The 14,038-nt window shown below is 38.9% G+C and overlaps 1 protein-coding gene across 2 annotated transcripts in view; it reads right to left on the bottom strand.

Moving 5' to 3' along the window:
* Positions 1-1,612: 1,612 nt before the first annotated feature.
* The window catches only part of kitb (KIT proto-oncogene, receptor tyrosine kinase b), a 15,786-nt gene continuing 3,360 nt past the window's right edge, over positions 1,613-14,038 (bottom strand). The window contains exons 4-22 of one of the 2 annotated variants that reach the window (XM_035659570.1): positions 12,834-12,973; positions 11,867-12,035; positions 11,496-11,685; positions 11,298-11,413; positions 10,443-10,557; positions 8,815-9,005; positions 8,356-8,462; positions 7,467-7,593; positions 7,030-7,134; positions 6,391-6,501; positions 5,492-5,630; positions 5,316-5,383; positions 5,101-5,192; positions 4,370-4,492; positions 3,979-4,090; positions 3,627-3,726; positions 2,852-2,957; positions 2,248-2,286; positions 1,613-1,920 (exon numbers count right to left, since the gene is read on the bottom strand). In XM_035659570.1, coding sequence (XP_035515463.1) covers positions 1,777-1,920; positions 2,248-2,286; positions 2,852-2,957; positions 3,627-3,726; positions 3,979-4,090; positions 4,370-4,492; positions 5,101-5,192; positions 5,316-5,383; positions 5,492-5,630; positions 6,391-6,501; positions 7,030-7,134; positions 7,467-7,593; positions 8,356-8,462; positions 8,815-9,005; positions 10,443-10,557; positions 11,298-11,413; positions 11,496-11,685; positions 11,867-12,035; positions 12,834-12,973 — 2,294 coding nt within the window. In that variant the 3' untranslated portion in view covers positions 1,613-1,776. The remainder of the gene's footprint in view (positions 1,921-2,247; positions 2,287-2,851; positions 2,958-3,626; positions 3,727-3,978; positions 4,091-4,369; positions 4,493-5,100; positions 5,193-5,315; positions 5,384-5,491; positions 5,631-6,390; positions 6,502-7,029; positions 7,135-7,466; positions 7,594-8,355; positions 8,463-8,814; positions 9,006-10,442; positions 10,558-11,297; positions 11,414-11,495; positions 11,686-11,866; positions 12,036-12,833; positions 12,974-14,038) is intronic. The other variant, XM_035659571.1, reaches the window with a different exon arrangement.

Below are 14,038 nucleotides of genomic sequence, written 5' to 3'. Positions count from 1 at the left end.
CTCTCCACAATAACTGTATCACAACCAAATGCATTCAGTATTTTGAAAAAAATCTAAAGGCACATCTCTATTGTATTTACATTGCATACATGTTTGACATAAATCAAATAAAAAGAGCACAATCAGTCCTAAACACTTAGCCACAGTGGCTGTGCTAAAGAGACTAGACTAAAGCTAACCCTAAAATACATACAGCAATACACCAGTCAGTCAAGTCACAGTATTCAAAGCTACAACGCACAGGTGGGAATCAGTGTTTCTGTAACTTATGGCTTTATTTTTTATTAGGAGTTATCGCTTGCATGCCACCTTGTTATGGCTCATTTGTTATACTCGTCAAAGAGACTTCAGGTCTTTTAATCAGAAGGTCTTTGCTGACGACACCTCAGTATTTGTTAATCTAGTGACTCTTGCAGTAAATTAAGATTTTTAAAATAATAGTTTGAGATTTTTGTTAGCTTATTTGCATTCTTGCCGAGACTTAGACTAGAAGAATGATTCCCCTATCGTATCTGTACAGTAAATATGAATCTGTACAATAAAAAAATGCTTGAGACAGCGGCTAGTTTTAGCATAAAAACTGGAAACAGTGGGAAACTGGTAGCTCTCGCATTGTCCCAAGATTAAAATCTTTCATTCAGCCCCTCTAAAGCTCAGTAGTTAACATACTGTTTGTGTAATCTGTACAACCAATGTGCTACAACAATATGTTGTAGTTTTACAGAGGGTTGTGCAAGACCATTTTCTGGCCGGGTGCAGTGACTCCTGTGAAGTCACTGCTCACAGCCAAGAAATAGTCCCATGCATACAAAACCATTAAAAACTAACTTAAACTAACAAGATATAATGTGTTAAATAGTGAATTAGTTAGGGTTGCAACATTATGAGATTTTCATGGTATGATTCACAGTATACGATACCCAGTTATAAAAAAAAAAACATTAATACAGTAGAGTTCAATACGGTAGATAAGCAAATGTACACTTTATGATAACTGTATATTTCCATACCACTGTATACCATAGTATCTGCTACACTGCTGCAACCCTACTCAACTGGTAGATGGATTTTGTCACTTTTGGACACTGTCCCGTTTCCAGTCTTTATGCTAAGCTAAGCAAAACGGCTGTTGACTTTACCTCCATATTTAACCCACAGATTACAGTGGTATCAATCTTTTAATGTAACTCTCTGCAAGAAAGCGGCATACGTGTATTTTCCCAAAATGTCAAATGATTCCTATAAAAATGGAGACAAATCTGACAAATACCAAAAAAAAAACCAGTCCACTCGTCACAGCAACGACTCTGCTATCTATTCCTTAGTCCAAGGTCAGGTATTTACTCGCACTTGCAGTCTCTGTTTTCCCCAAAGCATCTTAAGTTGTAATATACGGCTGAATGTGAGCCAAAACTCCTCCCGCTGCTGATGGGTGATGTTTCTGATGGGCGGTTAGTGCTGGAGTCTGCTTTATATAGACGTGCACCTGAAATGCCTACCACAGAGATCAATACACCAATGGGGAGACTAGATAGAGGCCAATACTGAGAGCCCAGTGCAGGGTCATATATATACAGTATCTATGTGTGTGTGTGTGTGTGTGTGTGTGTGTAAGAAGGAGACAGGAAGGCCAGTGTTAGATTGAGTAAATGTGTTCTTAGTAGTTTGTAGTGTATTTGGCTCTTGTACTTGCGTTAATAGGAGAGAATGATCAGGGAGGTAGGGGGGTTGTATGTTTCATAGCAGTGTGTGTGTGTGTGTGTGTGTTTGTGAGTGTCAGACATAGTCCAGGAAGACGTCAGCCGTGCTTTGCAGTAAAGGCTGGGTGGGGGCTGTCGTGCTGCAGACTGAGCTCAGCCTCCGTGATGGCGCCCTCTGCTGCTCTGGATGATCTGGGTTGTTGCTCAGTCTCAGGTACACCTGAGGAACAACACATCTGTGGTTAAACTTTTGATCATACTGCTTTAAATAAATAGTATGATAGTGAAAAGAGAAATGTAACAAATATAGCCAAATCCTTTTCATCTTTTATTAACAATTTTTTTTATGTCTTTAGAGGTTTTAGCTGTTGTTGTAGTTAGTTGTTAGTTAGTTAGTTAGTTGAGAAGAAAGGATAGTCAAATTATGAAGTATTTCACTTCCATTATGTTGGGAGACTTGCAAGAGACGTATTAAAAGGAATTGGTCAATTCAACGCAGGAGAGACTGAGATATCTTGACTTTTAGTCTGTGGAAGTGGTTCCCTACCTGGGGGTCTGGACCTTCACAAGGGGCCCTGAGAGGAATCTAAGGGGTCACCAGAGGAGTACAAAAACACTTAAAAAACAAAACTATGTTTGATTTTCGATTGAATTTCTAATCATTTGCTTTTCCTTGTGACGTAAAGGTTTGCCTCTTCAGGCTTCTTTGAATTATTTAAATAACATAATCTGAGAAGAGCAAATAACTGAAAATAATTGAAATGGTCACGTTTACAATTCATAGATATGCAACATGTAATGTGGATCATAAGTAGACATAGCTTTGAATTAAGGGGTTTACAAACAAATTATTTTGGTGTGCTACTTTCTTAGTTCCCCCTTCAATGAAAAGTGTAATACAGGCTTTCAGTGGTGAATTTGTAATACCCAAACCCAGATAACTGAGATAGACGGGCCGTCACATGACAAGTAAACTGAACTTGAGCATAAGCATAACCTTCTTCCATTGTTTCCAGCTGGGGACATTTGTTGCACATATTACTCTCTTACTTCCTTTGTTTCCTGTCTGTATCTATACCGTCCTTTCTCTAATGAAAAGTTACAGAAATAAGAAGTAACATGTTTATCATTTCATGGTTCTACCTACTTACGTTCTTGGTATTCTCTGACAGCAGGAGCTCAGTCCTCTCCACCAGTTTCCTGAAGGAAGGCCTTTTCAAAGGATCATGGTTCCAACAAGATAACATCATGTCGTACCTACATAGGTGAAACTGGGATTAGTTTCAACATGGGAGAATGTGATAGCATATCTACTGTGTACAGATTTAATGATGTAGCCAGTACAAAACTAAACAAAGTGGGTAATACTAAAATCACAAATCACACTCACAACGTCTTTTTCATTACGTTAACCATATTGTACCACAGTATCTTTGTCTGTATAATTATAATCATCTTTTTGTGTCACATTGCACTAAAAGAAAAAATAATCAAAAAATAGATGTTTATTAATACCATAAATCATAGTGAATTTAACATAATAATAAAAAAGAAACACGTTGTAATTAGAGGTACAACAATTACTCAATTAATCCATTGCCAGAAAATTAATTGGCAACTATTTTGATAATCGATGATTTATTTAAGTTTGCTGGTTTCTTCACTGTGAGGATTTGCTGAATTTTTCTGATTCTTATATCCAATATTTTAGGATTTTAGACTGTTGGTCAAACAAAACATTTTAAAAAGTATGTTTTTATTTCATGATGTCACTTTGTCACATTTTTCAATATTTTTCTGACATTTTATAGACAAAATTGTTAATTGATTCACTGAAAAAAGAATCACCAGATTAGTTGATAATAAAAATAATCATACTATTATATTTAAATAACAACTCTCTCACTCTCACAGATATACACTTACATCTCAATAGGAGCAAACTCAGGCCTGCTCATCCTGTGGCCCTCTTGAATCATCCTATAAAATGCCGAACCCACCTGCATCCCCGGGTATGGGCTGTTACCTGCAACACAGACATACAATATACACAGGCTTTCAAAAATGATGTGTTACTTATTTCCAAAATCATGGATTTATATCAAGATGCTAGTTTCTGGAGCTACATGGTGTGTCACAATCAATACAATTTTGTATGGTTCACCCCACTTAGTGATATTGCCTCGTCATCAGAGTTGGCTCAAATACAGTAGATGAGTCTAATGGCTCAGACGATATGAAACAGATGCAACAGCACAGCTCTAACTGGAAATGTTACCCAGAGAGAAGATTTCCCAGAGCAGGATGCCGTAGGACCACACGTCACTCTCAAAGGTGTAGACACAGTCAAAAATACTCTCGGGGGACATCCACTTGACTGGCAGACGAGCCTGCAGAAGGGAGAGACACCATTACAAGAGCAGTATGGGCCTTGTCTCCTTGGTTTCACTCTTTAAAATAAATATCTCTTCTTTAAAAGATCAAAATTTTCTATGTAGAGTGTTGAAGAATAAAGCTTTTCCCCTTTTTCAGAGAGCAGGCATATTTTGTGAATACATTCTTCTAGAGCTGATTTAATGAGTCAGTTAATCGATCGATAAAAAACAGGAAAAACAGGAAGGAAAAAAGGAAGGAAGTAGGGAAGAAGGATCAGAGAGAATAAGACTCACATTGCCGCGGAGCACATAGCTGGCATCAGTTGTGATGTCTCGTGCCAACCCAAAGTCACAGATCTTTGCCACCCTGCCGTGAGTCAGCAGGATGTTTCTGGCTGCAAGATCCCTGTGGATACACTGCACGCACGCACGCACACACACACACAAGCAAACACAGAAATGAGTGCTGACACTGTAACTGGTTTCGGCAGTGAATGACTTTCACACAGCACACACACATACAAATGAGGCGAGGCGAGTTACACTTCAAACTGAAAAAGGTAAACTGAAAGAGATTTACATGAGATATTCATGCTATATATTTGGCATAGAAAATAAAAAAGAAACCAATTGCACTAAAAAAGAAACAAAAGAATAATAGTCAAAGGAATAAAAGGTTTGGTATTGTTTCTGGGAAATTACAGTCTAGACGTAAGTGGATAAATAGTGCCTAACTTAATAAAAGCAACAGAAGTGCAGTAAAAGCTAAATCAGTTAAGGCACAGGAAAACAAGAAGGTTTTAAGTTGAAGCTTATTTTAGAGCTGTCTTTTATCGGTGCACAGTATAGGATCTAATGTAAATTCAGCTTCACTATACTCTGATTGTATAGGTGATGTTAGCCGACAGCCAGGCACATTACGTTGGCCCTAAGCCAATGATGTGATTTATATACTAGCAGCAGCACTTTTAAATCTCTTTTGCAACTACTCTATAAATTCAGCACACAGTCTGTAAAGGCCTTACGTTCTTGGAAGTAATGTATTCCATTCCTTTGGCCACCTGGTAGGAAAAGCTGAGGAGATCTTCGGCGTCCAGAGACAGATCTTCTATGTCATCTAGATAAAGATTACATTGTCGGCTTTAGTGAATGAAACCAGGGGTTTAAGACAGGCTTTATGACAGTAGGTTTAGGTAAGGCACTCAGTTTGTTGCTGTAATGTATGTTAATAAATACCTACCTGACTGAGAAGCCCTCTCTTTCTCAGAGGGGCGCATGGGCATATATCCTGTACCAGTCACCTCTCCGCTGCAGTTACACACACACACACACACACACACACACAAACACGTCGCATTAAATGTTGACAACCATTTTGTAAATGCAATTCCAATTTAAAATCACACACATGCACACCTTGTAAGCTCCGGCTGGTTGGAGACGTTGCGATAGTAACCATCACCAACTTGGGAGTTTAGGAAGGGCTCTCTTTTTCTGCGCAGGAAGTTGAGGAGGTCTCCATAGCAACAGTACTCTGTGATCACCAAAATTGGGCCTGGCAAGATGCAGAGATGAAAAGAAACCTCGCTCAGTGGTTGTTAAACCATATGACAATGAAAATAACAATGAAAAAGAAACAGAACACTTGAATAATGAGCCAAAAGAAATTGGTATTTGCAATGCTGCCTCAGTCCTGCTGATAGGAATTTGGTTCACTTGACTATCACAAGGCAGGACACGTATAGTAAATTCAGACAATATATGTGTTATATCTTATATAGCTTATATCAATACTTTTGTGTTGAAACATATTGAACTTATCTTAAAATTATGATTTTTCATGCCCAACACATACAAGAAAATGTTAAGTGTTTAGTGTTTCCGTCCTAATAACATACTCATGCATACTTGTGTGGAATCCAATCTAAATGCTGCATCATAATCAATGTTGAGGGCTAGACAGGTAGATAATATTGACTGCCTGCAATGTAAATTTGTGACCAGTCAAACAGCATCACGTTTTCATATTAGAGCTGGGCTGTACTGACTGTCCAATATCTGATTTTTCATAAGAGGATAATATTGGCTGGGCATAGCAGCAAGTCAGCACATGAATATATGTGTGCACTTTCTACACACCTGCTCCAAACATTACTAATTACCATAAAACAAAATCATCTGGTAAACAAATGCAAGAGGGTTACAGTGTCCAGACACAAGAAAACGCAAACTAAATTTAGCCCAGACCCTTTAACATGAACATTTCCAAATGGATGAACTAAGTTTGGTGTCCGTGGTAAATCTGCTCCTCTCACCTCCGACAGTGCAGGCCCCCAGCAGGTTAACAATGTTCACGTGGTTTCCAAGGTAACTGAGAACCTTCAGCTCTGACATCAGCGCCTCCTTCTCCGTAGAATGAGCGTTGGCTGGGATGACATCATCAGCACATTTATAAACTCTTACAGTGCCTCATGTGTTGCTACAACATGTCCTAAATCACTACATATTTACTATATGGCGCACTATGTTTTGTTGGCCACTATTTTATTTGATTGTCCAAGTTGAGAATAACATTTATGCACAATATAATTTTCACAATGTAACACAAAAAGTAGTTGGTATGGCGTGTTCACTACTCTCTAAAAACAATCACACAAAAAATGCGATAGATCATATTTGATATAATTTGGACATGTGTGTCTCATTACTACAGAGTGCTGTCTTTTACTGAATTATCTTTGATTGATGGTACGCACAAGTTCTTTTATGGAGCATTATCTGTAAATAAATGCAGTTAGATTATCTTTTTTAACATAAAATGCAAGGGGGACTTGGTTGACCCCAGTGAAAATGACATGCTTAAAAAAGTTATGACTTTAAAGTGTCTGAAAATGTAATTTTAAAAAGTGTTTGGACAAAGCTACAGAGAAAAACAGACTAAAACACACACTTACGTTTGAGCATCTTAACAGCAACAGTCGTAACAGTATCTGCAGAGCAGAGTCCATATGCTGTGGCCCTCACTACCTTTCCAAAAGCCCCAGAGCCCAGGGTTTTACCTGTGGGAACACACACACACACACACACACAAACCGTTTTACAGTTAATTTAAGATCTCCAACAGACACGTTTCAGTACATTTAAAAACACTCTGCTTTGGATATCTGTCTCATATAGTTTCGTTTCATAAGTTTGCATATGTGTGCATATGAGTGTCAGGTTTCCATGTCACCATGATCAGTCTAGATCTGATATCAGGGATTCATGGTCATACATACACACCTTAACTTTTTTTTAAGGTGATCTTTCTGCACAGTGAAGGTCAAACATTCAAGAAGTCACAATAAACAAAACAGCATTATTACTTTAAGCAAAACAAACTTAGCCATACCGAAGCGTAGTTTCTGTCGAGAAAACTCCCATTTGGAGTCATATGGCAGCTGGGTGGGGTCAATATATATGTAGTTGTTGCCATGGATACTCTCAATCACCTTCCACTGGATTTGGAACTTTGGCTTCTAAAGTTTGGAGAGAAAAGAGGGAATTTATACAGAGAAAGTGATGTTCAATCAGCTTCCTGGTATTATTTATGTCTGACTACATGATTGTATAGCTCACGTTTTCTCATCACTCTCATATTCAGGTTTCAGATCACTGGATGCACTTTAGTTGTCAGCCTGTGTCTAGACTATCCCCTGATGATCCCACTGTGAATTAACAAACTAGTTCTAAAGGAGTCTGACTCATCCGAGCGCAATAAGAGGAGCACGCTGTGGGGGTACATTAATGGCTCGAGGAATGATCAGAGTGTCAAAAAAGCCTTTAACTACAGCATGTCTGCACTTTGAATGGCTGATTGATTCCTTTCAAATTCATTAGGACACATTCATATTGATTAAAATGACTTTCTTCCACTCTTTTCTGCTGAATATCGTTACCAAATGCAGCAAAAAATATACTAGTCTGATCTCAGAAAGATGCTTCTAACTTTAACTATTAACATGGAGGCATGAGTCATTGCTAAATGAGAGTGGGCCTTTTGCCAGAAACTATTGCAACCATTTATTTTCTTGGGATACAAACTGCATATCAATGGTGGTAGATGCACTTGATTTAACATTGATGTCTAAGAATATTTAAACATATTTTTAAACTAATTCATGGGACTGATGGCCATAGATTTATGTGATTTATGAGAGATTCATGACCCTACTTTCACTCAGATATTAATAATATTTCTTCATTGCAGTAATGGCATTGCAATGTATGATTTATCTTACCTGCATGTATTTATAGATCAGCACCACTAGAATGAGGCTGAGGAACACGCCAGTGGCCACCATACCAGTTAGAAGAGGAGTGAAGAGTTTATGGGGGACGACGCGTTCTGAGAGCAAACACACACCAGAGTAATCAGAAATGACATGAATCACATTGAAGTATACACATTTTACACACACACACACACACACACACACATTCCCTCTTCCTCTGACGTTAGGACAGACAGCTGCAGCAGTGGTTTGTTTGTGTGATAAGGATTAGCAAGTCTATACCATATAATCCCAGCCTGCATAGTCAGCATTCACTAATCTTATTCAATCTGCACCCAGTAACCACACACCTGGCCTCAGCATACACAGGGGTCAAGGGTTTTGTGTGTTTGTGTGTCTCTACTATGTTTGTGTACTAATACAGCGACTCTGTGGTATATAGTTGCGAGTTGCGTTGTGACATACCGCTGATGGAGAACAGTGTGTAGGCCTCTTCCCCCTCTGTGCTCGCCACACACTCCAGGGTGTGATAGTGCGCGTGCTCCTTGTTGCTCACATTCAGTCGGCTCTCCACCTCACTCCTACCGAAGGTCGACTCTGTCACCATGGCGACCTCCGGTGTCTCCCACTGGGTGGCATTGGGCAGGTGTGAGCACCTGTTGAGGGGTTATAAAGTTGCTTGAGATCCCACTTTCTTCTTTCAGTTCTACATCAGAGCAAGATTTAGCATTTATATTTTAATTAAAGTTGAAAATTACAGTAGGAAATGGGGTCAGTGGACTCCCAGCACGTTATGTTTACTTTCCTTCACCTGTAGCAACTAATAATATTGCGAAGGTTTGGCAAAGGTTCACCATGTTTTCTCTTACATTTTTCTCACTTTGTTGGTGAAATTCAGCTTTTTTCTTCCCCCATCTTCTCTATCACTTCTATTTTCCCACAATGTCAAAGTTGCTTTCTTTCGCACATTCTGGCATCACCATATCTGCCCGATGGTCTTTCTACCTGTTACTTAAGTCCTTGGATGCAGATCCTCAGATATTATTGCAATACTTTCATTCAGTCTCTAGACTCTGGGGGGACCATTTCTCTGTTGCTAACCTCTTTACATACTGTTACACACTTCGGGTTGATCACTCTTTATTGAAACCGGAATTGCCGTAGTGGCAATAATTTTATATGTTATCTTGAAATCACAAGCTAATTATCTCAGGATAACAACGTTGCTTCTCTTATAAAATAAATTATAATATCTTTATCTTTAACAATATTCCTCTTGTTATCTCAAGAAATCATCTACTTGTTTTACCAGGATAACAAAATGTTTTAAAATGCCCATGTTGTGTTGTCCACCAGTCAGAACCTAGTTGGCCTATTTGTCTGAATGCAAATGAGACAATGAGATGACATAAACCTGTTAACCAACTTGTTCATCTCACATGAGCAGCTCCTGCTCTCAGAGGAACTGCCAGACAAAACAACAGATGAATCATGTTTCGCGAGTAAAATGATCTGAAGTCACACTGCTGTTCAGTTGCAGCTTCTACTATGAGCAGCACCAAGCAGTCCCAAGTTGTTAATTATGTATTGATAGCAAAACAGAAAATAATTTCTTCTTTATATATCTTATATTATTGTTTAAATTACAAAATTGACATGAATATAAACCGTAAAAGAAAACAGTGAGAAGCAGCCAATCTGAACTGAGGTGGTCATCACTGGTAGATATCATCATTGTGATCATTCATGATGTCATGCAATGATGTATCATAGTAACTGCTTTTTTAACCCATATATATAGACAGCTCTTACATCATCACTTGCTACAACTCTTGCTACTTTCAGCAGATCACATCTTGTGTGTGAATAATGACAGACACCCATCAGTCTCTCCATTAATAAAAAACAGCCAGTGCTGCTGGTGGAACTGAGAGCTAAAACATTAAAGATGTTGAAAGTTCACATCCAGCTTGTGTTAATACAGTAGTATCGTCATCTATCCAGTCTTATTCCAACTTGAGCAATGTAATGAAGTAAATACAGTAAAATATACACTCTTTTGATGAAAGTAGTACAATATATTTTAGACAAACCTTGTGTGGGGCAGCTTACAGAAGTACCAGCTGATTTTAGGCACTGGGTAACCAGCAGCAATGCACCGCACCTGACCATCAACAGGCCCTTCCTGGGCGATGATAACCGGCTTGCCTGGAAGGGAGCAAGTTGAGGGTAAATAGGGAAGACAAATATTTAACATTCTACAGTATGTGTATGTTAAATATCTTCAAAATCTGTTTATTTTCATGTTAAAGTCAACCTCCAGTTAGAAATATGTGTTTCTTCATACAGTTGGATGTTTGATCTTCACTGTGCAGAATGATGTCTGTGCAGAGTTTGACACTAGAAGGAAGTTTTCACATTCATCAGCTGGAAGTGGAAAGTTTCTCTGAGCTCATTGAAAATCTGATTTTAAGGGGCGGGGCCTACGAGCATGATTTGTGACATCACAAACAGTTTGTGAGTCAATCCTGGTCCATTATACAGCTTATATAAGTGTGATGTAGAAACATGAAGCCACCAGTGCACAAACACTGAGAATGGACTTTACAGTGAGAGTATTATTTGCATATATGTGGTAATTCATGTCGGGAGGATCTTTAACAATCACCTGGACAACTCTGGAATAATGGGCCTCATGCAAGAACATTTTTGTATTCTTATCTTAACTTTCTCTTACATTTATTTGTATGGTGTGCTTGTGCAAGTGGACCACTCGTAAACTGTGTTCGTGCCGAAGAGAAAATTCAAAATAAGAGAAATTTGATGAATGTCGCAAGTTCACTTGTACAAGCCATTTAGGAACGAATTTGAACATTTGTAGGTTCTTGCATAAGACCCATTGTTTTCTAAATATATAAAGCAATGAAACAACTGTGAGAGCTACTTACTGTTGACGTACACATGAAACGAATGATCGACAGATGCATCTTCATGACTGGCTGAGAACTTATAGATCCCGCCTTCCGAGCCGAGAACCCTCACTAGTCTGAGCTCGCTGATGTATCTAATGAAACACAGGGTACATTTTAAAGTCTGTGTGTGTACATGCATATGCACTTGCAGCATATACTGTATACTCACTGTACCTGTATTTGCGGCGGTGGATAGTGATAACGTGCTCTGTGGTGTTGAGGAGCTGTTTGCCATTGAAAGACCAGGACAGGGAGCTGGGTGCAGGATAGGCAACAAATTCTACTCTGACGCTCAGGCTGTCCCCCTCTTTAACATCAGCCTGGACTGGACCTGGGCTTCCTAACATGGTAATGAAGCCCCGCTCTAAAGAACAACAGAAATATGCGTAGTTAAAGGAACGGAGACGTCTACGTATTAATTTGCATAATATATAATTGAGAGATCCTAAAAAAAAAAGTCCTGAAAAAGGTTGTAGTTTTAGAAGTAAATATTGTGAAGGAGGGTTGGTGGTCCTATCTCCTGACACACCATCATCAGCACTTACCACGAATATCCAGCAGTAGCGCTGTGGCACCGGTGCCTCTCTCGTTGAGGGCGTAGCAGCGGTAAGAGCCCGAGTCTGTTTGGTTGACGGCTGTGATCAGGAGTGAGGTGGAACGCCGATAACCACGGGAACCAGACAGGATGTGTGAGGTGTGGGATTGATCAGGATGCTGTAGGGCATCAGGGGCAAATGGGCATATTTATTCATTTAACTCATCAATTATATTTTTCTATTAAATGTATCTCCTAAAATGCTGTTTCAAAGACTTCCCTGCACTGTCAGTCATATTATTATTTGCTGTTTAATTTTTACTGTAAGAAAATATCAGAATCAGTCTTACAAACTCCAACATGTATACTATGTGTGTAATGGTGAAATGTAAACTCTTCTTCAGGTCATTATACCCCCCAAATTCCCAGAAATATCACTAAGGATATGTGCTCTAAGGATATGATGCTCAGTGTCCTCTATGACCCCAGGGGCTACATGGAGAGATTGTAGAGTAGCTCAACAAATAAGAAAAAATATTTAAATATTTAATTAACGATTTGATTAAAAAAATAAATCCCCTATGAGTCAGCTATAACAATGGGTGTTATTGCAGATAAGAGTGCATAAAAACTATAGTTAGCAAGTGAGCAGAGAGGATCAAACAATTAGCTAAAGGTAATAGATAAATAATTTAAATAATTAGTGGATTAATGGATATATAGTTGCTCAGCTTTTGCCACTCCATATTATTAATTCAGCAAATGAATTCAAATGTTCTAATTGGGAACATAAATGGTGGTATTGATGAAGGGGTATTTGAGTTCATCGCACTGTGCTGTGGGGGTACGTCTTACAAAAAAGGTTGGGAAGCACTACACTACGTCGCTAAAAAAAGCGAAAGTCTAAATACATTAAATATTTATTCTCGCATTGGTAAGGGTACATCTACTGTCCTTCCAGTCAATGTCAATCTCACCGCTGTTGAAGGGAAATCCCACTTGAGACTGAAGTCTGGGTTGACGTTGGAGGAGCTGCAGGTAATCTCAAACTGCTCTCCTTTCCTCAGGATAACAGTGTCTTTCTGAGACAACGAGACCACCGGAGGCACCTCTGGCACTGGATCAAGAGATGCAAAAGTTAATTTACACAAGCACAAAAAACTTTCTATTTATTCTCATGGCATTTCCTCCTAAATAAGAGCCACAAAGACACTTGAGTCACTTAGGTCAGAACCTTTGCACTGCTCACTATTGGTTGCAGGTTATTTATAATGTGAAATCATTCACTCTGGACTTGAGTGTGTGCTAAATGTCTAAATCATGAATCTATATGCATGTTAACAACAGTGTTCCTCCTGGAAATATTTTGACACTAAAATGAAAACATGACAAATAAGTATCTTAACTGTGTACGATCATAAAAGACCTTTCAGGGTGTGTTAAATGCTGTTTGTTCAGTTGCGGGAAATTCTTGACAAGCACAAACTAACGGCTATGCTCACAGGCACAGTATTTGCATATGCAGACACGTATAAATCAAATGATTAATTCCCAACATTAAACGCATGATGCTGACGCGCCTTCAGTGACTGTGTTTGACAAGACTGCAGTAATTCTATTTACCCAAACATTGCCTTCATGCACCGTTACAAAGCTTTGTTCAGTGTGGGACTCTAATCCTTCTGCTCCTCCCTCCCTCACATCTCCTTTCTCACTCCCTCTCTCCATCAGTCTAAAGGACACAACGCCCCAGCAGCTCCTCCCAGCTTGTCTTTGTTTAGACTCCTTTCTACTGAAAATGCTGATGCACGGACAAACAGAAACATGATCAGTTTCCACTGACGTACCCTTAAAATGCTTTTTGGTACATTTCCTATTAGCTCATGAGAAAAATAATGAGCTAAACTTATTTTGCCAAAACACATCTGCATTCTGGACAGTCTAAGGAGGTTTATTGCTAAGTTCATTGCTGTGACTGACCTCTGCCACGATGCATTATGGTCTTTCTCGATACAGGATTAATAACATTGCTAGCAACTCTAGGAATGGCAATGTTGGTCTGTCTACCACCTTGGTCCATCCTGAAGTATCTCAACAAGTATTTGATGGATTGCTGTACAGACATAATGATCCCAAGAGGATGAATCCTACTGACTTTGGTGATCAATCTTAATCTGTACAA

Source organism: Morone saxatilis, unplaced genomic scaffold (assembly GCF_004916995.1).
Source record: "Morone saxatilis isolate NCDOM2014 unplaced genomic scaffold, NCSU_SB_2.0 Contig17, whole genome shotgun sequence".
NCBI lineage: Eukaryota > Metazoa > Chordata > Actinopteri > Moronidae > Morone > Morone saxatilis.
The sequence above is the reverse complement of the archived record's forward strand: the minus strand, read 5'-3'. Positions and strand labels throughout refer to the sequence as shown.